This window comes from Botryllus schlosseri, chromosome 9 (genome assembly GCF_051294905.1).
Source record: "Botryllus schlosseri isolate E-star chromosome 9, Bs_hap1, whole genome shotgun sequence".
Classification (NCBI taxonomy): domain Eukaryota; kingdom Metazoa; phylum Chordata; class Ascidiacea; order Stolidobranchia; family Styelidae; genus Botryllus; species Botryllus schlosseri.
In genome coordinates, this window is record NC_137244.1 from 6139047 (window position 1) to 6162493 (window position 23447).

The 23447-nt window shown below is 40.7% G+C and overlaps 2 protein-coding genes across 2 annotated transcripts in view; one reads left to right on the forward strand and one right to left on the reverse strand.

Annotated features, from left to right (window-relative positions):
* Positions 1 to 23447, forward strand: part of LOC145446931 (armadillo repeat-containing protein 8-like) — a 393366-nt gene that overhangs the window by 324534 nt on the left and 45385 nt on the right. The window lies entirely within an intron of this gene.
* LOC145446952 (uncharacterized) lies at positions 5256 to 9822 on the reverse strand. The gene is made up of 6 exons (XM_080325353.1): positions 9548 to 9822; positions 7859 to 8005; positions 7627 to 7749; positions 7504 to 7569; positions 7261 to 7383; positions 5256 to 5508 (listed from the first exon to the last, which is right to left on the reverse strand). Exons 2-6 carry the CDS (start codon positions 7949 to 7951, stop codon positions 5365 to 5367), a joined length of 549 nt encoding a protein of 182 aa, XP_080181479.1. The 5' UTR covers positions 7952 to 8005; positions 9548 to 9822; the 3' UTR covers positions 5256 to 5364.

A 23447-nucleotide genomic window follows, 5' to 3' on the forward strand; every position in this document is an offset into this window, starting at 1 on the left:
CGACATATTCCATTGTACTGCAGTCTTGTGGTACATTAAAATGATGATTTAGTTAGCAATAAATTGAACGGTATGCGAAGCAATTGTCCACGGGTCTGGTTTTTTTCTGCAATTCGCGCTGGATTAGGGGAATGTAAGGAACTAGGACGCCATTTTGTTCGGCTCCCGTGTGCCACCCAACGGTTCCTAATATTGTAACAATGTCGTTAGGGATTGATAACCGATTTGTCATTTTGTCAGAGCGGCATTATCCAACTTGCTGATCGGTGACAATTAGTGGGGAGCTATATACACGTGCTATGTCTTGTATCGCCAAGTAACTACTACCCGGTCATATATGTCTCTTAGCGAATTTATGCGTTTTTTTCCTTTAAATAACTGCACGAGATTGCGATACAATGAAAAGAAAGTAAGGTTTCAAAACGACTCTGAGTAGGCTTTCAGATCAGACTCCCACCTGGGCCTAGTCTAGACGAGAGAGAGAGATACAGTTTTATTGAGTAAAAATTACATTCAAAAATATAATACAGGTTGCAGCGATACGATCCTTAGGGATTATCCAGCCAGTTGTGTCGATGGAGAGCATTTATTTTCATCCAACCAAAATACGTAAAAAAACAGACGGGAATGATGGTGGTACAGAAAATATGCAAGCACAGTATTCGGTATCAGATAAGAATGATCGGTACGACCGTGGAGGTCAACCAGTCTGATCACACCAGCATCAAACATGGAGTGCAGATTCGTGTTTCAATACGAGTCTCGCGTCAAGAATAAATTTAAAACAGGTCAAAAGATGGTAAAAGTTGGAACAACAACAGAGTAACAGGCAACAATAATAAAAAAGTAACGAAAGAATTAAATACAATGAAGACACGCGGCCCGTCAGAACATTGTGTGCGGCACGCGTGAAAATTTTGGATTATCAAGTATTTTGCACTATTGAAGAGCCGCATATCTTTTTCCAGGGTTGTAATGACTCGAGTCATGACTCGACTCGAGTCACGATTTTCTGATGACTCGACTTGACTCGAGTCATTTTCTCAAAATACGGAAATGACTCGACTCGACTCGATCGAGTCAGTCTGTGTATTGACTCGACTTGGACTCGAGTCATTGCGCATGACTCGAACCAAGTCATATGACTCGAGACTCAGACGGCCATGACCAACATTTCATTGTAATTTCGAAGAATAGTTAAGTTACCACACTATTGGGATTTCGTCTATCGGTACTGGTAATTGAAAATGCGACCATAAACTACTAAAAGTGAGGAAAATTAGTAAATTATTGGTGCAAACTATTCGATATCACCAAGCAGAGTTATAAAAAGTGGACTTTAACCGGAAACTGAGCAGTCAACACAGTGACTTGGACTCGGACTCGAGTCATAATACCATGACTCGGACTCGACACTCTGCTCGGTGACTTGGACTCCGACTTGACTCGGTGGTCAATTCAAAATGACTCGACTTGACTCGGGTCAAAGCTATAAAATTGAGATTGACTTGTGACTCGGAGCCTTGTGACTTGGTTACAACCCTGTCTTTTTCTGATTTGAAGAGCAAAAGTTCACTTTAAGATTGCTCCAAAAACCTGAAACTACTCATCAAACTTCACTATCACATCACTTTCAAACGTTGCCATGAGGTGGAAGATCTGCTATTACGTCACATTCAGTGTTGGGATGACTCGAGTCATGACAGTCCATCCTCAAGATTACCAGACCACGACTGACCTATCGATCTCGCTTCCCATGACATGCCGCCCTATTTCTTGACGCTTTCTTTTTCTATACTATCTTCTTTACTTTCATTCAGTGTGCATGCCTCCTCTTTACATCGCCTAGGCCAGTGGTTCTTAACCTCGCCTCCAGCGCCTCCCAAGGGGCGCTGGCGATTTTGGAGGGGGAGGTAACGCTCAGGGGGCGATATGGGGGCACTGGCCACAGGGGGCGCTAAAGAAAAATGGCTTCGTAGTAGATGATGTGGTAGTAAGACATATCCTTAATGAGTATTCTGAGCAAATTAACATCCCACAGAACATGTCAAATCCCGAAATTTTTGGTCGCGTTACGCGACGATGTTTGCTACATATCTATTTCTAAATGTAGTGGCTTCTATAATTCACGTGAAACGAATTGTGCGTACTTTTAGAGTCCGCTTGTACATAAAATAAGTTTTGAAGCTTTGTGCAGTCGAATTGTCGAATGTCCTCGAGCGCGATTAAGCGCGAAGTAATTCCAATACCAAAGTCTCGAAAAGACCGACAGGATTTTGACCTCTTACCAGAACCGAAACTGCTGCAACCCAAACCCCCAATCGGTGATCTCGAAGGGGGCCCTAGAATATTTCGGTGAATGAACATAAATTAGACTACACATCATGTTTTGACAACTCCCCCACAGAAGAATACGCGTAATTATAGAAAATAGAAATAGGCATTTTGGCGTCGGCCATTACCACGCCACGATTCACGAAGACATATGAAGATCGGGTCAATATGGGACTCCGAACAGTGTGTCAAAAAGATCGTCAGCGAGAAAATCTTAGCCAAAGAGGAATGCCCTTATGTTGATCGTAAACTTCTATGTATATAAGTCTAATTGTCCATCGGTGCCTAAATCGCTCGTGCCGAATTATCATGTCGGCGCAATCTGCACCTCCCAGGACAAATAAGATCCATCAGAGAAAATTATTTGCCAGTGAAGAAATACCAATTTTGAATCGTGTGCTTACTTTAGTTTAATTAGAGATAGTTTATTCTATAGTTTAACACGTTTATGCGTTTCAATTTTTTGTGACTATATAACGGACGGACAAGGGGTAACAAAATAACAACATGTAACGAATTAATTGTTCAAACGGGCACGCGCGAATATATTCAATTTTTAATTACGTGGCCTTCATTTTCGAATACAAAAGCCCACTCATCAGTACTGGTAAATCTGATTACGTGGGCTGAGAGGATAAAAAGTTCATAGCGACTATATATGCAATTATCACCTTTCCATTCATGCATTATAGAACGATTAAAACACTGTCGATTAAAACACTGTATCTTGTGTATGTACGGATTGTTCGAGATACGCCGGTGTCACTTGTGAGAGCAACCATAGTCATTCACTGATTGTACGTTACACTGATCCTCCATTTACAAATCAATTGACCGCAAACGAAACGATCACAGCGTACGTTGGCATACTTGCAGTAGATTAATCTAATAGCGCTGTGTCTATTTCTTAGACGGCTCAATGCTGACGTTGCGCAGTGCTCACCTTTTCCAACCCTTTTGTATGATTTAAATCGAACAAATATAGTATGTGCATTTATATTCTTACGGACGTATAAATGAGTAGTGTATGGTAGACTATTGTACCATGTCAATTTGTTTCAACTTCTCGGGGCTTCGTATTCGGTGCAATAGTTTTGCTGATAACAACTGTAGCAGGTAACTGAACAGCAGCTACTCATGTATTTTAATAGCATGTGTGCGTGAGCGATACAACGTCTTTTTGCATGTTTATTTAACTTTATATTCGTTATTTGACTCAAGATAAATGGCCAATTATTCTGTCTTTCACACAGCTAGCAAAATGTAATGACTTTAAATAATCACTCATAGCTTCGAAAATTCAATTTGACTTGAATTGTGACTTATTGACTTGACTCGATTCACCTCCAAAAAGCGGTTGACTTATTGACGCGAATCACCTTCGAAAATCCATTGACTTGGCTTGACTCGAGTCAAAATGTACTCGTGACTCGAAGGTAGTGACTTGATCCCAATACTGCGTCACATTGCCTATTGATGTTAGTTAAATCATGAATCGTAAGACGTGAATCGTCATTGGAAATTGTGACTTGAACTTGGATTCGCCCTTTCGTAGAATTACTCAAACTCGGACTGAGTCGGTGACAAATCAAAGCGACTTATTGCGTCAAACTTGAAATTAGAAAAAGAGTTGTAACGCGGAACGCCGTAACTTAGTTACCACCATGGACGCAACAATCTTTTCTAAAATGTTGTGTTATGGCACGTCAGATATCTGCTAGGTGCAAAATTATTATGCAGCAGCTTTTATGATGACATTATATCGAGTCTAAATAACTAAACATGTTTACATTCGATAATGGCGTGATGCATTTGTCATCTCGCACGATGCGCATGTCTCATAATTGCCACTGCAATTTTATTCAAATGCGCTTTCTTTTCGTGCCAGGTGTAAATTGCCACTATAGTAAATCGCATATTCTTGAAGTGTGTGGAATGTCATCTGCAAGACCGGCTCACTTCCAATTGCATGGGCAATTGGACATTCATTGAATAGTGATGCTGCGACGCGCTGCGTCATCTAAAACTACGCACATTTGAGTTCGAGGCCCCTGCTTGCGGACCGATGAATCTTCAAAAACTAATTAGGACAACTCAAGTGTAATATTGGAAACTCAATTTATTGATGCGTTTATGCCTTTGTGTGTGTTTGGTTCTATGGTTCTATTGAAGTTTTTGCAAGGCGCAGTTCACGAAGTCCTATTAAAGACCATTATAACTTGATTGTGATCGTTCGGTGTCCTTCGAAAGAAACGCGACCATTGCTGTTTGCTGAAGGCTATTATACTGTTAGGAGTTGCTTAATTTAAGTTTGATTAAAAGTATCCGTAGATTACACATATATAACACATTGCCCGAAACGAGTTGCAGGCTGCTTTTCGACAGTTTTTTTTATAACATACCAAAACTAGCACTATTGAAGGCTTTTTACATTACACTCCGATCTGGGATAACGATACGCGATGCAATCATGCGTCGGCCATGCATTTTGTCTTGTTGGAAATCATTGCCGAATGAAAATTTATAAACCATGTATTACCCGCTAATCTGTTATAAACTCTGTCATCGAATTTTGTCTCGAATTCGCAATCAAAACATCCACGTTAAAATATCCCTAACTGGTCTGTGTATATCTTCGCATAGGATACCCGTACCCGTACCCCTGTACGATACGCGCTGATAGCCTATGGCTAGACTAATAGCAAAGACTGGGCTTGTAGCACGTAATATAATGTGCGAGGTGCGTATTCATTGTTGTTGATGTCATGTACGCATTGTATATTATGTATAATATGCATTATGCATGCTTCAAGCCAATCCTAGACATCCCGATGGTAAGAAATAGGATGAGTAGTCGCTCTTTATCGTTAGGTACCTACACTACACAAAACACTCTTCCAGCAACCTGGCAGTAAATGGAGTTCTGTATCCGTAACGAAATTTATTGCGTTTTCAAGTATAATTCCATTTGCTCGTAGAGACGATCCGTAGACGTCAACACATCGCTATACTCCTGACAGCCATCACCCTCTAAATTTTAAGCTTCAATCGGATGTAGGAGAAAACCACACCCAACTCAGGCAAACGCCAGACGAAGTAGAGGACACAGGAGCAGATTATGACTTCACCGGCCACAAGTGTTAGCAAAGCAACTACCATGACGAATGTTGCCGTCTGGAAAACGTAAGGGTAAGTTGAAATCATAGGTTGCGATACCATATCACATATCCATAAGTCTCGTAACCACTGCACGCCATGACATATGTATACCAGTGTTTTCAATTAGTGGTGGAGTTAGAAATCCCACCGGTTTCGGGTTCACCACCATTATTCCTCGGTCACAGTAAATAATTATATAATGTTATGAAATGTCCATACAGCATTCGTCAGTGTTCAAACCTACTACCTACAACCGATGTTCCGTCTATTTTCTCACGAGACTGCGCGCACTCACAAACTCACTGCGCGGGCCCTTGGACAACAGTGCGTGACGACTGAAAAGGCTCATATCACTTCGGCTTCTTTGCGCGCCGCACAAATTTTTCTGTGCGCGGCGACTTAAGGGAACACTGCCTACAGCTATCGCTAATTTGTCTGACGTGAAACACTAACCATATGAGATTTTACCATGACCGGCCCGCGATTAGAGAGAGAGAATCTTTATTCGTATACATTACATATCAACATAATACTACACAAATGTAACAGTGAAATGTGACATGCAAGGTAGACGGGAGGCTCGATATGACATAGTCTTCAGAGCCGAGTCACCCGGGACAGGAGCAATTTTCACAGTCGATAACTAATGAATAAAAACATAAAACCTTTTGAAGGCTATATAGGCCATGTCAATTTGAAGAACGTGTTACGTTATGTCTTCGTAGTACCGTACACTCTAAACCAGTGGTTCCCAACCTTTTTCGACTCATCGCCCCTTTTTCAATTTCAACACCGATCATGGCCCCCCAAATTTTGTAAACCGAGAAATGGGCATACGAACTGGAATCACCGGCGGGTTGACTAAAAAAAAGGTCAAATTTTCGGCTGGATGTCGAATTTTACACTTTTGCAACCAAATTTTGGTGGTTTGACTAAAAAAAGGTCATTTCTCCGCCTTGACTCCAATATAGCCGTTTTAACGCGTCATCTCCCCCTTCGCTATTTTCGCCCCCTGTCGCCCCCTTTGTCCATTTTCGCCCCCCTATCGTAACAACTCACATTTGGAATCATAGTCGTGGGCTAACTTCGGATGAAGCATCCAAGTTTGAGCGCCCTGCTGTGGAGCATTCATTTATAGTTATAGACAACTAAACCTACGGATAGACGCCAAACACGATACTGGCACTGGCTTGGTAAATAGCTGAGGTATTGATAATTAGGATAGGCTTACCATATTTTGGAAATCTAAAAAGAGGACACATTTTCAGAAATTTGAGACTTGCAAAACCGGTCCGCTCAGAGCTCAAAATACCGTTTTTCTCTCCACATCGAAAAAAAAGGTCATTCTTTCGCTCAGAGCTAAATTCACCGTTTTTCACTCCGAAATACCCGCCGGAGCGTCACTTCTGTGCTAATTTACGGCATATCACTCGCAATTTCCTCTAAATCTGACCGAAATTTTCAAAAAAGAGGACAAAATCTCAAAAAAGAGGACAAAAGGGCGTCCTCCGAGGACACTTTCAAAAAAGTCAAAAAAGAGGACAAATCCTCTTAAAAGAGGACGTATGGTAACCCTAAATTAGGCTATAGCGAGTGACTCGAGCGCAACAATTAACTGACATTTGCATTAAACGAAAACTATTACATCAAATCCGCTCATCTCCGGTAGGTATACATACAGTTCAAAGAATACCTATTATTTTCTATAACAGGTGCGGGGTCGGTCAACATTAAAATTGCAATATATAATCATCACTATTTACTCACTCCATATCCGCCGTCACGTCCCATAAATAGGTCAGCTTGTCTCAGGCTGAAAGGTATCGCAACACCAATCAACGCCAACTGGTAAAGGATGTCGGTCACGGTGAGGATAAATACCACCGCGGCCTGCAAGAACACGGGACTGTAGTGTAGATATTTCGGAATTGATCTTGGTGACATTATAGCAAGATGATGCATTCAATGCGATTTAAATTCGTGATATGCACGATCGACGGTATTACTAACCATGATGATTTCCCTTTTATACGTCGACTGCCGTATGCAAGCTGCAATGACTCCAGTGATGATACTCTGAAGAACATACCACGCATTTCATTGAAATTCGTTACGAGCGATATGCACTCTTACAAGAACTGATCCTGCGATCGCAGTGAACATGATAACGTTCATATCATGTATCTTGGCAGAGCTCAAGATTGTATAAGTCATCGATATGCCCAGCGTCATACCGCCAAAAACGAGCAGCAAGATCTGTACCGAACAATAGGAGTTTTTCGTCATGCCGACTAACTGTGCCATTAGCATTTTAGCACATAGATAGAATAATTCCCACAATGCAAGCACAGATCTCATCCCTTACCCCGCAGATTTTGATTTTTCTCTTTTGTTCATCCTGTGAGCTAGTTAATACTCCTAACCCTTCCTGAGCAAGCTCCCATAGCTCCTCAAACATCGTGCCCGGTGTTATTCGGTGTTGATATCTTCGTACACAATACCGGTATAAGGGCTGAAAACAAATAATGTATACGCCTTACTTACGGCGTATGCGACGACTGTTGCGAAGCTGAGGAATGAGAAAGACAGAATTTCGGAGAAGTTCGCCGCGTAGAAGCAATGCAACAAGCGCATTGCCCCAGAATAGCGAGAGTAAGTACTGAGTATAGTCGAAACGCGCTGCAGATTGAGCATCGTTTCTGGGTCATCGCCGCTTCAAGTCTCGGCGATTTTCAATTAGAGATGGAAGGCTTTGTCAAAATTTTGAAGGTGCTGACCTTTTCTAGTAATCAGGCATGAATTATATACATACATTGAATGCTACCAATGCAGGTTGCATGAGTTCGTCTACACCAGGGGTGGAAGGAAATTTGTGCGGCCGTGACACGTAATCTAATTAGTACGTGTTGGTGGCCGTCGACAGGCAAATTGAATTTACGAATTGACTCCCGAATGATAGATTTTAATCAATCTTGAAATTTTCTTCGCGCTACCGACGATTCAATGCTCTAATCCTTCATTTTTCGATTTTAATATAGTTGCGCGCCCTTTGCAATCCGAGCCCCACAGTACAGGGGCGAACAGCGTAGGAAAATTATGCGCCCCATATAGAAATACCAACTTGGAATCGTGTGCTCCTCACGAAAGAAATTTGTTTCTGGTACGTTTAGGCGATTCCTTTCCACTACCAAGTCTACCAACAATCCTGATGGGAGGTCAAGAAATAACAACATGCCACAAAGTGAATCTATATAAGACCAATTGGTCCAACCGAAGACGCGTCATCATATGTGCACTTTGCCATAAATTTCCTAAGAATCTGATCACATGGGCTGATAAAGGATAAATAATAAAATAATTAGTAGATTCACATATTACCATTTGAAGAAATTCATTTGTGAATCTGGAAAATGTAGGATAGTCCGGAGTTCACCAGAAATGGACCTGGGCAGTTTAACATGGGTATTTGGCACCCGCAGTTAGTTCATTACGGCTTAGGTACTGGAATGCGGCAGTAGGCTACATAGGTGATCCAAATGCGGCAGTGAATAGGAAAAAGGTTACCAACCTCTGGTCTAGACTCTAGTCCAGACTGCTTTAGGGGTCATGGCACTAAAAAAGGTTGCACCATTTTCTGCAACTGCGCCACAAATAGAAGAAGTCTGGCCAATAAACTCGATGTGACGAATACAGATCAAGGCTATAAATCATTTTAAAACGCACAACTGGATGCCTCTGGGCAAACGTTTGCTAGTATACTAAACCAAAACACGCTGTCTCGGCACCGTGCCTGATAATATGCTTCATTATACGCTATCAAAGCTAACCTTACTGTAACAGTTACAACAGGAGTCCAAGAGTGTCACTATTGTCAAATGCCGCATGCCACCTGCAGTAATGCAAGTGCCAAAGTAACATGGTTTTGACCCTTGCTATCTTACATTATCCTTGCTCTGTCGATACATATCAATGCATGAAAGTGATGTGATTTTTTCTTTTTGTAAACATTGGTATTAATATCAAGTCATGAATTATATATGAATGCCGCACCTACCCCGAACAAGAATTTCTCGACCGATCTAACGCAACAGAAAACGAATCTTCGCCTCAGTAAGTATATCGAGCTTCTCCTTCGTAGTTTATCGGATGACAGTATTGAAGTACAACGGGTGAAACGTCGATATCTACTCCATACATCTAGCTACACAGTACACATTCCCACGCAAGAACTGTCCGCTGCTGTAACTAGCAACTCAAACTACTCCAACGAAAACGTGCGAAATTAGACAGGGTTCGAAATAACAATTACGAGTAATCATGAATATAACACCTGATGAATTCATTAAACTCCGGAATCGCTTGGCAATCCATACGCACCAGACACTAGACTTTGTACAGCAAACTACTGGATTTTCAAAAAGCGCAACTAGAACTAGAACTAGATCTACTCAATTTTTAAAACTAGCAACTATAACTAGAACTGCCCGGTATTCAAAATCCGCAACTAGAACTAAAACTACTGAATTTTCAAAATCTGCAACAAGAACTAGCTACAACTATACTCAATTTTTCAAAATCCCCAACTAGAACTAGAAGTAGAATGACTCAAAAAACCGCTAGTTAGTTGACCATCAAATAACTAAATGGGTAGTTTGTACAAGTCTGATACGCACCAATTCTCAAGGTGACGTTTTCCCCAGAGAATGCAAAATGATACTGCGAAACGTCTGAAAGTTTTGGACGTGTCTCATATAATTTCTTCAGTTGAGTCGAAATCACAGGGAACATGTAGCTAACTTTACATGTATCATCATTTAGCATCAGATGTTGTCCGACATTACTCCTCCATTTATTAAAATTTAGATGCCTTTCTGAAATTTTGATGTTGACATCCGGAAAGAAACGCTCAGCACGCACAAATCATGCATATAGGATAGATCCGATATAGTGTGAATAGGCAATAGGCATTGGCTTACGCATGAGTCAGATACCACAGATGTTGTTGGTATGCCTAATCCAACGGCGCCAGGCTGGGATATGAACTATAACTCCCCCATTTATATAGACTACCGGAATACGAGCTCGGCTCGTCCGAGTAGGCCCTAATTCCTAATTCCTGCAGCCCGTGCAATAGCTTATCTCTCGCTACAGTTATATATCTGGTTTGTTGGGTAAATAGATTTATTCTGCCTCTATTATCTCAAAAGTTGACCTATCCCTGCAGGCTATATCGCTATAATTGGCTGCGAGACGTCATTCTACCCTACAACATTTAACTTAGCTGCATGCTCATGCTCATTGCTCATGCTCAGTCGACGGCGCAATGATTATTGAAACAAAATGGACATGTTTTAGCTTTAACACCAAGTTGCCAGCAATTGCCATGTGTTATGGATTTCACTTGCTTTCGACGCGCACTTGCGCAGCAGTGACTCTATGCTACACATATGCAACTCGAGAATGATTGAAATTGATTGTCGTGTTACGCAGAGTTAAACTGTACAACAGCGTAGGCCCTACATCACCATCATGCAAAACATAAAACAGAGTGATTGACTGTTGTTTCCTGATCGAATGCAATTACTTTCAAATTGACTATTACTAATGGCTGTCAATAACGACGATTAAGGTGCTGAGCTGATGCTGGAGCCTGTATTATCGTACCAATATGCGACAGTCGTAATCTGACTTCATTGCAGTGTTTTAGCAAGGAAGCAACATCCATTGTCAAATCCGTAAAGCTAATGCCGACAACACATATTCGCAGGCATAGTATACTCGGTTTCAGTTGGCTAATTTGAATAATTAGAGCCAAATACCGGCTAAATCTAATCTAATTTGTGATATTTTTTTTTGCTCTAATTATTCAAATGTCATTTTTGAAATGTTTCTATGCTCTAATTTGATTTCTATTCTGATTTCTGGTTTTCCTGTAAGTGCTACAGGATAACTTTATATTGCGAAACGGGCCAAGTTTACTGTACCGACATTTGCTATTTTAATGCATGCGCATTGCGCAATCGTGCATGAGAATGAACACTGAACAGTGAACAATGATAATGAGCTGAACTTGATTCAATGTCCCTTGTCCACGTTTTTTGCGAATTCAGTAATTCTAAATCTAATGTAATTTGAAAAAGACAGATAGCTTAAATTTTTATTTTAATGTAATTTGAAAAACTACTGTGTAGCTATAATTCTAATTCTAACATTATTTGGGAAAGCTTCTTCTCGTTGTTCAAGTCTTCTATAGATAGGCTACGTCGAAAAGTCCTGGAAAAGGCAATGCGCTGAGTTTAGCTGGGCTCCCTCGGTATAATTGCATACATGAAAATGGACCTAGCATCGGGTGCAATGATCCAATTAAAGACGCGTGAATAAGAGAGAAAGAGAGAGACTGATATATGCGGAAAAGACGGAGTCAGCAAAATGCATTCAAATGTTGAAAAATATCTGTGCCGGGTTCACAACGCCTGAAAAACTATAAGTGCAACTGTATAATAGTATCATGAAATAATAATAATGACAGCTCCCAATTTTCAGTAACCCTATTATTTCGACGTGTCTGTTGACAACACTGTGCAACGCGCATCCGGTTCTTATTGTATGATGGTTTCAACTTTCGCGTAAGAAAACCCTCGGCAGGGAAGTTGTAACGAAGTGAATTCAGATGTATTCCTGGGCGCAGCCATATAGTGTGAAAATTAAGGAGTATTGAAGCGACTGCTGTCTGGTGTCTACTGTCTATGGTGTCTATACCGGCAGTCGCGACCTGCATGCACAATATATCGATTGTATAATTACTCATACTCATTACTTATATACTCACATCTCCGGGTTCAAAAATGTGCACTGTGCGCAGCAAAACGCGCAAGCAGCAAATCTTGACAAATATTCTTATTTTGTTTCTTGTCATCATTCATATTACATAAGCAAATCCACCTTCATGTCCAACGTGTATATTAAATTACGTCGGAGTCGCACTAATATCACCACCCACCTGTATGATTAGGGTTACTACAACCCAGCGATGGGCAAACTACGGCCCGCAACAACGTTTTGTGCGGCCCACGAAGGCATCGAGAAACCTGATATGAATATTTATAATAATTTACCGTGAAGAATCAAATTACTAGAGCAAATTGTTAATCTTTTTCTTATAAGTCATAAACTCGGTATTGCATTTTCTGATTTTATTGTTAGCACAGTAGCCCGACCTCGGGGACAACACATTTTGAAACGCTTTGGTTGCTAAATATCCGAGAGAATTGAAACGGAAATGAGTTAGCTCGGATCACAATTGTGATTTTAGAACATTCATTGTTTTCAGTGTTGCACTTGTAAAAACCGATTGGTGCGTGTTTTGGTAGATTCGCCCTCTATGCAAAGTTAGTTGCAAATCATTTAAAACTTACGTCTTAACTCATTTATAACGAGTTGTCCTAAATGATACAAATAGCGGAAAGTTGAAGATGAATTCTACGAATGTTGCGATCAATAAAGAATTAACTGATTGATAGGCCTACTTCTGTTCCGGCGTAGATGGTAAGGCAATATCGATTACTCGTCATAATATGGCATTATTATAATGAATTTGTTGCTGCAATTCAAATCGCCATTTAAATCTAAACATCCAAATTAGGCACAATTTATCAAATTATGGGTTGCAAATTAAATCAACCTAATTGTCCCCACAAAATAACGTGAAATAGGCAAGTTTAATACAGTCCGCCCTTTGTTGAAACGCATTTAAAGGTAACATGCTGGATTGCTGGTGTCAGCATTGTGTATTCTGAAACTTGACCAAACGCGAAATCAACATATGGAATCAATATATTTATAAGCCAAACTTTATGCACACATTCAAATTTCATATCTCAAGAATCAGTACAACCTACTTTCATCCCTTATTTTGGCGAATTGATTCTTGATGGCCAATATTAAAAATCTCGGTAATGTTTCTGACGCATGTGCGTTATCATCAAATCAACATTTAAATTGTTTTAATCTACATAATATACGGTTACTTTATATCAGGGGTTCAGAAAGTATGGGTCGTAAAGGGTATAATTTTTGGTCGCAATGGCATCAAAGCGATCTTTTGAGTATGAAATATTTGTTGAGCTTCGACAAAAATTCTTCGCGCGTGGCCCGATTTCCGATGTATCGTTTGTTGTTGTTATTTATTAAACATAAAGGTTTGGCACTTATCGCCTGATGGCATTTAGCACCACGGCCAAGGACATTGTAAACAAAAAGAGAAGGCCGCATAAACGTATGGATCGTTTGTAGATGTCCGAGGACACAGTCGGCCAATAAGCGAGACACTTGAAAAAGTCATTACAACAACTTGACTTGATCATAAAAATGTGCTGACCTTTGTATTACATAAATTGGTTTCAATTCACGAGATGATTTATTGTGCGACCTTGTAATCCCTGAAAAAAAAAAACGCTGTCGGGCACCGATTGGATTCTTTAGTGTAGGCGTGTGCAATGATCTATAGTGCGGGACTATGAGAGAGTGGACTTACGAGGCGAACCCCTTGCGCGCCAGGACACATGAAGGCATTAAGTTTTAGGCAACATATCAACGGATACAGTGTGGTGCCAAAAAGATTGGCGGCGATAAAACCCTGGCCAGAAATGACCGTCGCTGGCTGACAAATACCACAGAAAGCGCATTCATACAAAATCGGATGTGGCGATACTGACCTATGCGACCATTGTACAGTCCCTGGAACAGTCGAGCAGTTTTTGCTTCACTGTCATCGATATGATTTTCATCGAAACTTTTTATTCGAGAAGGCGCGCGAGCTCAAAATCGCTGCAACACTCGAAAATCTACTGTTCATCCCCGAAATGTTATCTCATGTTGCAGAGTTCGTCCTATCATGCGGTACATACTTGTAAATCGGTTCTTGCCCACATATTGGTGTATCGACCGCACATTCTAGAATCACCGCTTTCGATAATCGAATAGAAGCATCCGTTTTAGTTTATAAATGCGGATTTACCATAGTGCGGCCCGCGAAAGTAATCAGATGTTGAATGCGACCGGCGAGAGCTGAAAAGTTTGCCCACCCCTGCTATAACCTAACGGAGGATAGTACTCTCGGTGCTAGAGTTCCCCGATATGCATACACCAGCTTAGCCAAATAAAATACAGGAAATATCAATATAGCTATATATTGCCTGTTGAGATCAACTGAAAGTCCGATCGCAAGCTTTGGGCTTGACAGACTTGAAGGCGAAGCTCGTGCGTACTTTTCAATTTGACAGGAGTCTAATATCTGCCTATCGTTTGAATTGAAAAAGACACAGCTCTACATCTAATTACGAAACTCTTTCTCGCGTTGATATATTTCTTCTCGAATTTGATGAGTCGTAAATAGGGCTCGGCACAATGATTTGAGTACTCGGATCTGAATCGAGTATTATTTATAATGATTCGTGTCGAGTAGTAAAAGACGTTTTTTTTTCGAGTACTGAAATTATACGCTCCTCGCAACTGAAAGTTAACCAACGAGAATTATAGTTTTGATACTATTTTCCACTGAGGAAGCCCTTGAATCCTTGATTGGTCATCTCGCAGCATACGAGACATAGTACAAAGGTACGAACGTTACTGGAATTACCACATTTCCGAAGACATCCCACAACATTAACAACAAGTGCAATGAAATTGGTATGGTCGTGAAAATACCCAAGTATCTATAAGGTGACGGGATAAGGAGCGTTATATTTTTGTGGTGGCATAAAAGGTACATATTTGAACTTTTACATAGTACATACTGCTGTGACGTCTTAATAAGTGATACTCGAATACTCGACTCGACTCGAAGCATATTACGTAATTCAGAATCGAATCACTCAGGTACCCTATTTTGCCCAGCTCTAGTCGTAAGCCGTAATGTGTTTAAACATGCAAGATATGAGGATTGAGGACGCCAAAGAAATGGTCACCGATTGCGGTCGCGCTACCCCGCAAAATTCAATGACATCTTCTCTTCGGAATCAAAAGCGCAAAAGTACCAGCCCGTGTTCTCGCCGTTCAATTACCATATGTAGAGGTCGACTGCAGAATCCCTACCTAAGTGTTGGAGGTTTATCAAAGCTCCTCCTCGTCATCTCATCCGCGTCTCGCATCTCATCCGCGGCATCGGGACGCAACAATGCTGTCTGGTGAAACGAGAGAGTAGCTCAAGAGAAAAAGAGCCTGACAGCATTGTTCAGCATTGTTGCGTCCCAATGCCAATCTGAAGAGCTTCTTGGAGGTACAGAACTTCAATATACAATTAAATAGTATATTCATATTGAAATGTCAGCCGAAAATATTCGGGTTCATTTCAATATGAATATACTATTCAATGCCAATCTCCATAACAATGAAAAATTCGAGGCTGATTGTGGGAGTTCCAGAGCCACGAGCGGAATGAAATTTATATTTTCGTAATCAGTGCAGTGTCAGCTTTCGATTGATACCCGTTTTACCAAATTTAATGCTTGGCAAGCCGGTCAAAAATGACCGTCAAATTGCCTATGTAGCCAAATGAAAATCGTGACGTGATACAATTTCACTGAGGCGTGAGATTTGTCTGTATCGACACCATATAGGACACTATATTCTTCCACAGTGAAAATTAGTATAGAATCTATAATTCTCGTTGATAAATTAGTTTTCAGTGGCGAGAGTCGTAATATCAGTAGCCTACTCGGAAATGTCGTATTTTACTACTCGACTCAAATCATTAGAATTAATACTCGATTCAGGTTCGAGTACTCGAATCATTGTGCCCAGCCCCACAAAGCACGCGATATGTCGGGTAAAGCGAATTAGCGGGGGGAGTTGATTGCGTGTATGACAGCACTTTTGATTTGTGAAATGTACAAACCTCACATCGAGCCCGATTTAAATTATTGATCGTTTGCTGTACACTCCAAGTCGTTTCGACACCTTCCTATCTTTTCATGGCAGATGCATTTTTGTGGTTTATGGAACTGGTAAAGATTGCGAATAAACCGAACTGATCTGAACTAGGATTATTCTCGAAGAAATATCTTGCGGCACCCTTGCGAGATGTAAATGGCACACCTGTTGAAAACCGCTTTCTCGCCATCTCAACCGTCCAAGCCAGGGGCGGCCAACCCGTGGCCCGCGAGAAGGTTCTGTGTGGCCCGCGAAGTAATTCACGAAATTAGTTATAACATCAGGCAAAATTGCAAGTCCAAACAAAATTGCTGCGAAATTTGATGATGACTAAAACATCAGTTCCGACGCATCAGCGTATCAAGGGACCAGTCACATTTATCGCAGATCTTCGTATATGACCACAAAGTAGAGTATATAATAGATTTATTTAACTTTAAATTTCTCTTAGCACGTCGCATGATTTATTGTCACTTGATTTTTCGCATTTAGTATTTGAACCCCCTCCTGAAAATTATGAATACGCGTAATCTAGAGAATTCAGTCTAACTATATTCGCAATTAGGAGACTTCGCCAGTGCACTCGCAGCGAGATTGTCGACATAAACTTTTTTTAACAGTGGCTATTTTGCATAGTTCTTATCATAATCTATTTAATTCAAGTAATTCAAAGATATCCCAAAACTACTTTCTACTTTACAAGATAAAGAGGGAAGTAGTTTTGCCTTAAGTAGTCTGAAAATATGACCAACAATCCAAGTAAGCAAAACCGACCCTAAAAAACTGGAAGTAATTCGTTACAAAAATAATGTATTTTACAAATTCCGGGGATTCACTAATTAAATTATTACGTTGCCTAAAAAACGCTGCACACCAGATTTGGCTAAATTCCAACCAGTCGAAGCGGCCGCAGAGCCAATTGAAATTTTTGAAATTTAGTGTCGGAAAATCGAAATAAAATATTCAAATTTACTGTCAACCCTGTACTAACAGTGTTTTAAAAAGGCCCAGAAACACAGCAAGCCACGCTGCAAAAAGTCGGCGTACCAGACCCGAAGTTGAACGTATGGGAGAGTGAATTGAAGAGTGAAGAGTGAAATGAAAGTGAACGGTTACGAAGCACTTGAAGAAAAGCAGAATGTCAACGATACTGAAAAAGACAATGACATTGAACTGTACAATATCCATGTCGTGGTGCTCAAGGCCTAAAAAGGCTATGAGCGCCACTGAAATGGCTTGAATTGATAATAATAATTGATTGAGCTAGTTGTTCTTCGTTGACGCGCGTGCGTAGTACTTGTGCGTATTTGACTCCGAGGTGAAGTAGTCGTTGAAATTTGAACACTGACCGCAATGGAACTGATAACGTAATAACCAATAACCATTGGTGCCGTCACCGACGTGACGTTGTCGCTTCCCCAACGGGTCACATGTTTTGAATTGACACAAAACTGTGTCAAAATTGTAACAAAACTGCTACTGATACTGATCAATGCGTAGGCTACAATAGCCGCCCCGGTTGTGAATGTTGAAATTTGAAATGTTCCCGATTATTTAGGGATTGGGATTTTCCCTGTAGTCCCTGAGAGAGCGATTTAACACGAGAGACATTGCGTCACGGCGTAAGAAAAAGGAAAAATTGCCAACGAAGAGATGAATTCCAAGTCAGTTGCTCAAGACACTTTCGATTGACTTATTTATGCAGTAGCCTGCAATAGTGTGTTGAGTTTTATCAGGGATGCCCCGGAGTTTTATGGGTAATTTGCTAATACGATTGGACAGCATCTATATATTAGTTGTTATTTTCATACTGTTCAGATTGATTGACTAGTCGAAACATCATCAATTAACTTGGGTTTCAAAGCCTATCCAATCCAAATCGTCATATTATGAGTGATGCCGCAATTCAGTTCAGTTTATGATTAACAATTCAGTCAGATAATAAATACACCACAATAGTGCGATACAATCAGTGCGATACAAATCAGACACCCAACTGGGCAGTGGGCATAGGCGTTGTAAAAGGAGACGTGTACGTACAACTGTACAGTGCACACTGAATAAAAATCAATGGAATATAACATAAAATGTCAGCTTGAGCTATGTGTTGTTTACAGACTATAGTGTTAGAGTCGTAAACGAAGAGCATTCATTTCAAGATGTTAAATCTTGACGCAACCTTAATCATAATTCACGGCCTCCACAGTTCGAAACCCTTCAATGCACATTGCACAGTTTGCACACTGCTCAGTGCTCACTCAATATAGTCCTTGTCAGGGCCCGAGTATCGCTACGCTTCGCTCATTCCGCAATCTCGATTTCGCGGTGCGCGCGTATGCGTGGAATAGTAGTACGGAAACAAATACAATTGCAATAGAACGTATCGGAGTTTTCGAAGGCCACGCCGTTGGCAGTAGTGAGGATACCGAGCTAGCAGTGTCTGCAAGAATACCATACAACATAACACCAGTATCACGTTTCAAGTTAAACGACATGCGTTTTCCAGTTGGTCGGCTCCGATATCTGTTCCAAACTGTGCCTGTGCAACTAGATCTTGAATAAGAACTACTCGCATTTCAAAATCTACAACTAGTACTAGAGAACTAGAACTACTAAAAACTAGAGATGGTGTGAACGTGAGGTCCACGTTCGCGTTCTGTGTGTGAACCTCGGAAATTTAGAGGTTCACGTTCACAAACGAACCTTGGTAGGTTCTGCACTGTGAACCTTTTTCATCTATTACAATTTCCACTTCATTATAACATTTTTGGTTGAAATTTATTGCATTTCAACTGCGGGCCACTCTATGCATGTGGCTGGCAGCATAAAAATCGACACTAAACGAGCATGCACCCTGACAATCTCAAAAATTTTACCTGCTTTGTTACGAAAGTTTGCTCGAAATAGCCAGCTTTCAGTTCGTGAATATTTAGTGCCTCGCTGCTGTGAGCTTCACCCGCAATCCCACAACATCAAGAACGAAATACACTACATGTAGGTAGTAAGCGAATATTGCTTATTCAACCAATCAATGAAATTGATATCATTGTCCGATGTAAATAATAATATAGTAGGCGTACGGGGTCAATCTCGATTTCAGATGTTTATTGTATCATAAAAACCAAATCCGTGCGATTGGGGTGTTGGCTACTGCTGTATAACTTGTTATTGTATTATCCGTAGCAAGTACAGAAACCCGTTTTACACTCTGCTCAATAACAACGTAGCAATACCCACACGCCGAATACATTGTTCGGTCTGGCCTATACCGTTAAGGCGTGAGCTTATATTCACTTGGAAGTATCCTCGTTGAAATTGCTGGTAAAGCGACGAAAGATATTATTTTATGGGATTATTAACGGTATTATTCGTTACGTCAAGTGTTGGATATTCAGGTTTCGGACAGGTTCACAAATATGGCACAGCTGTCGTTCTGGGGAGAGAACATATTTTGAGAGAGAGAGGGTCTTCTTTTCATCCAACCGAAATACAGATCAAACGGGCGGTGACAATGATACAGAAATAGACGCATGTAAGCTACACTATTCGGTGTCAGGTAGGAGTGATCGATATGACCTTGGAGGTCAACTAGTCTGATTACACCCACACCGCATCAAACAGGGGCATTGACTCTGCATAATCTGACTGTAACGAATGTTAGTTTGAAAAGAAAGTAAAAGCAAAAAGAAAGTTGCAAATCAATAGAACAGCGCCAGGGCGAGGTATAGAGCAACAGCAGTGTCAACATGACGATAAGAGGTAATCAAGTAGGTCCTTTTTAAAACGGCAACTCACGTATACGTTGTGGTAATGCATTCCATATGATATAGGCTCCAAGTAGTGGATAGATCTTTTAGCCAGGTCGTTATCCCTTTGACGAGGATCTTGCATTACGGGTGTTAAAATGTTTTAGGGGGTATGTGAAAAAGTCATTGAATACATTGGGAAAACTATTGAGAAGTACTTGTCGATAGTATTTGATATTGAGTCGGAATCGAAAGCGATCTATCACAATCCCGTGATTATTCAGCAGTGTTTCACCTACAATTCTCGTTCGATACGAATGCATGTTACTGAGTCAGTCAGTTGAACATGTTTTGAGTTTTGTTTGAAAGTGCGTAGTCGGACGAAAAACTAATTTTCGGCAATTGTTTATATCATAACATACAAAAACGTGTATATCTTGCATACGAGTCGGGAACATCACTGTGCGGCATCAGTATACGGTATAATAAATTGCGATCCTATGGAATAAACTGAAATGTTCAATGCTCCATATCAGTTCTTTCCAACTTGTGGTACGCGAAGTCACTTTAAATAAAATTATAGTTTTCAAAAATCCTAAACGATTTTTTTCTAATGCAAGAAATGTCTTCATCGGAAGCCCAATTAAATAGTTATATGCGTCATTCTACTCAGTTGCACCCCACCTAGACCAGCTTGGGGAGAGGAAACAATTGCCATCATCAAATTAAATGTTGCCTTGTTAATGTGATGGGGCGGATTAGCTAGTCGGTCGCATTTGTTTCGAAATTTCCGGGCGGACTTATTCCCTAATCCGTCCATGTTAATAATCTGATATCCATTTGTAGTCAAGTCGAGTCATCAGAAATTGGTGACTCGAGTCATTACAACCCTGCTGGTTATTCAGTTCAATGCGTTTTATTTGGCTAGACCACGATACAATGGCCCACGTACCCACTCATAAATTGAGGGGTACCCGCTCCGCTCCCTATATCAGAGAGATTATTACTGTAATGTATCTATGCCTACTTGAAAAGAGCAGTCATATCGTTTGCAATTGATTGATACTCGCGCAGTCAGTCGTTCTTACATTTTTTTGGCCGCGACCCAAATCCGCATTTGGTGGCATCGCGCGACCCAAACCTCGCACATAAAAGAGAATATCGATATGATACGTTTTACGCCCATCGTATGACATATAATGAACTTGTACCCAATTGTAATGCAATTTTCCTTTGCGAGTGGCATTGGTATACTGCTTTCGTACTACTGTCTACTAAGATTGCAAGGACGGGACTATTCGGCTGATCAATTCGGCAACCGGACATATCAATATCGAAGGTTTCGGCCAACCTGCGACGGTCCTTTTTTATCAAAGGTTTTTTCGATCCCTTTGGCACCAGACATTGAAAAGCAATATGCTGGCCAGAACTTCATGTCTTCATCTGTCCCGGCGCAGAAGCGGTTGACCTCTAAATTTCTCATTACAGCAGCCTCCGGCGGCGTTTTCCAGAGAAACCAATGTCGGACAAATCTTATCATGAATTCAAACCAATTTGTCTAATACAAAGGTCAACATATATGTTCATGATAGTCACTCTGTAGTAACTTTTCTGCGTGTCTCGCTTATTGGATATAGTGCCCAACCTTGGATATTGTACATTGTACAAACCATCTACAGGAATGCACGCGAATCTCGAATAATTTTTTGTTGCGAGAAATTCAACAAATATCACATACAATTAAAAGATCGCTCTAGTGCCGTCGCGACCCAAAGTTATTCCCCTCGCGACCCGTGTTTGGGTCGCCACACATACTTTATGAACTCCTGCTGCATATCATAAGTAGGACAAGTTTTTGCTGCAGTCAAATCCGTGGAAAGTTGCATTCATTTTTCCCAAATGTTGCAGTAAAAAGTTGCATATATTATTCCCAAAAGTTGCACTAAAAGTTGCATTTATGAACAAGTTCCTTGATATTATTAGGGTATATGAGATATGCTACTCGAATCGATCCGTATCCAAGACACTGTAGCAAAACTCAGTGTTGTCGACATCAACAAAATCAATAGCCGGAAAATTGATTCAGGGAAAATATAATTTTAGGCGGTCTAGCCCGAATGTTTGTCAAATCAGAATTAAATTCAAACGACAGTGAAATAATCCAGCGTTCCATTTACATATGGTGCCAAATATATCCTGACAAAAGTTAGTTGCATGAAAAATCGGAAAAAGTTGCATGAAAAAACGAAAAAAGTTGCAAGACGTTGCTATATAAGGCTCCTCCAAACAACCTAAAACACCATACTACATAACATCTTAGTATTTAGGAAGCTGCCGGAAGCTGTGAAAAAGTTGCAAAAAGTTGCACTAATAATCATCAGTGTTGTGTGTATGTACCGAAAAAGCGACGATGTTGATATATATTTCTTTGATATAGGTACCGTAATCTACAGTTTTTAATGAATGAAAAAGTCTTATACTCGCGCTTCGATTTACGCCTTGCTGTTCCTGTTATCCATGATCACAACCGTGGGATGGCTGGCCTTTGGAAAGGACGATATTACACCGGCGACAGGTGGCGGTAAAATCCAAATCGTATTTTACAACAAGGTTCCCAAGAGCGGAAGTTCCTCCCTACTGTCCGTAATCAAATATTTATCAAGAAACTTGAGTGCCAATTACACGTTGTATCAACACCCCGGCGCTCTGGCATACGATAATATGAAAAAAAGAATGCCCAAGGAATTAGTCCGAAAAGAAGCTACTGTCGTCACGAGCCTACCGAGACCGGCTGTATATTCGCGGCACGTCTATTTTATAAACTTCACTGAGTTCGGTTTGGAGAAGCCGATGTACATCAACCTTGTCAGAGATCCCGTCGACAGATTTGTGTCTAATTACTTTTATGAGAAATTTGGTAACGTGGGTCAAAATCGATCACGAACTGAACAAATCGTAGATATCAACGAATGTATCATGAAAATGCATCCTCGCTGTTCGTCCAGGTATTATTTGAGTCTGTATTTGACGAAATTCTTCTGCGGGCAGAGTGTGCTGTGTGGCGAAAATGCAGGCCGGGCCATTGATATCGCGAAGCGCAACATAAAGAGCGAATACGTCTTCGTTGGGCTCATTGAAGAATTTGAAAGTTCGTTGCTATTGCTCGAAAGGATCCTACCAGCGTGGTTCGCTGGAGCATTGCAAGCTTGGCGGGTCTTGGAAGAAAGCAAACGTCATCAATTTACGACAGTGAACAAGCATGAAATAAGCGCGGAAGCC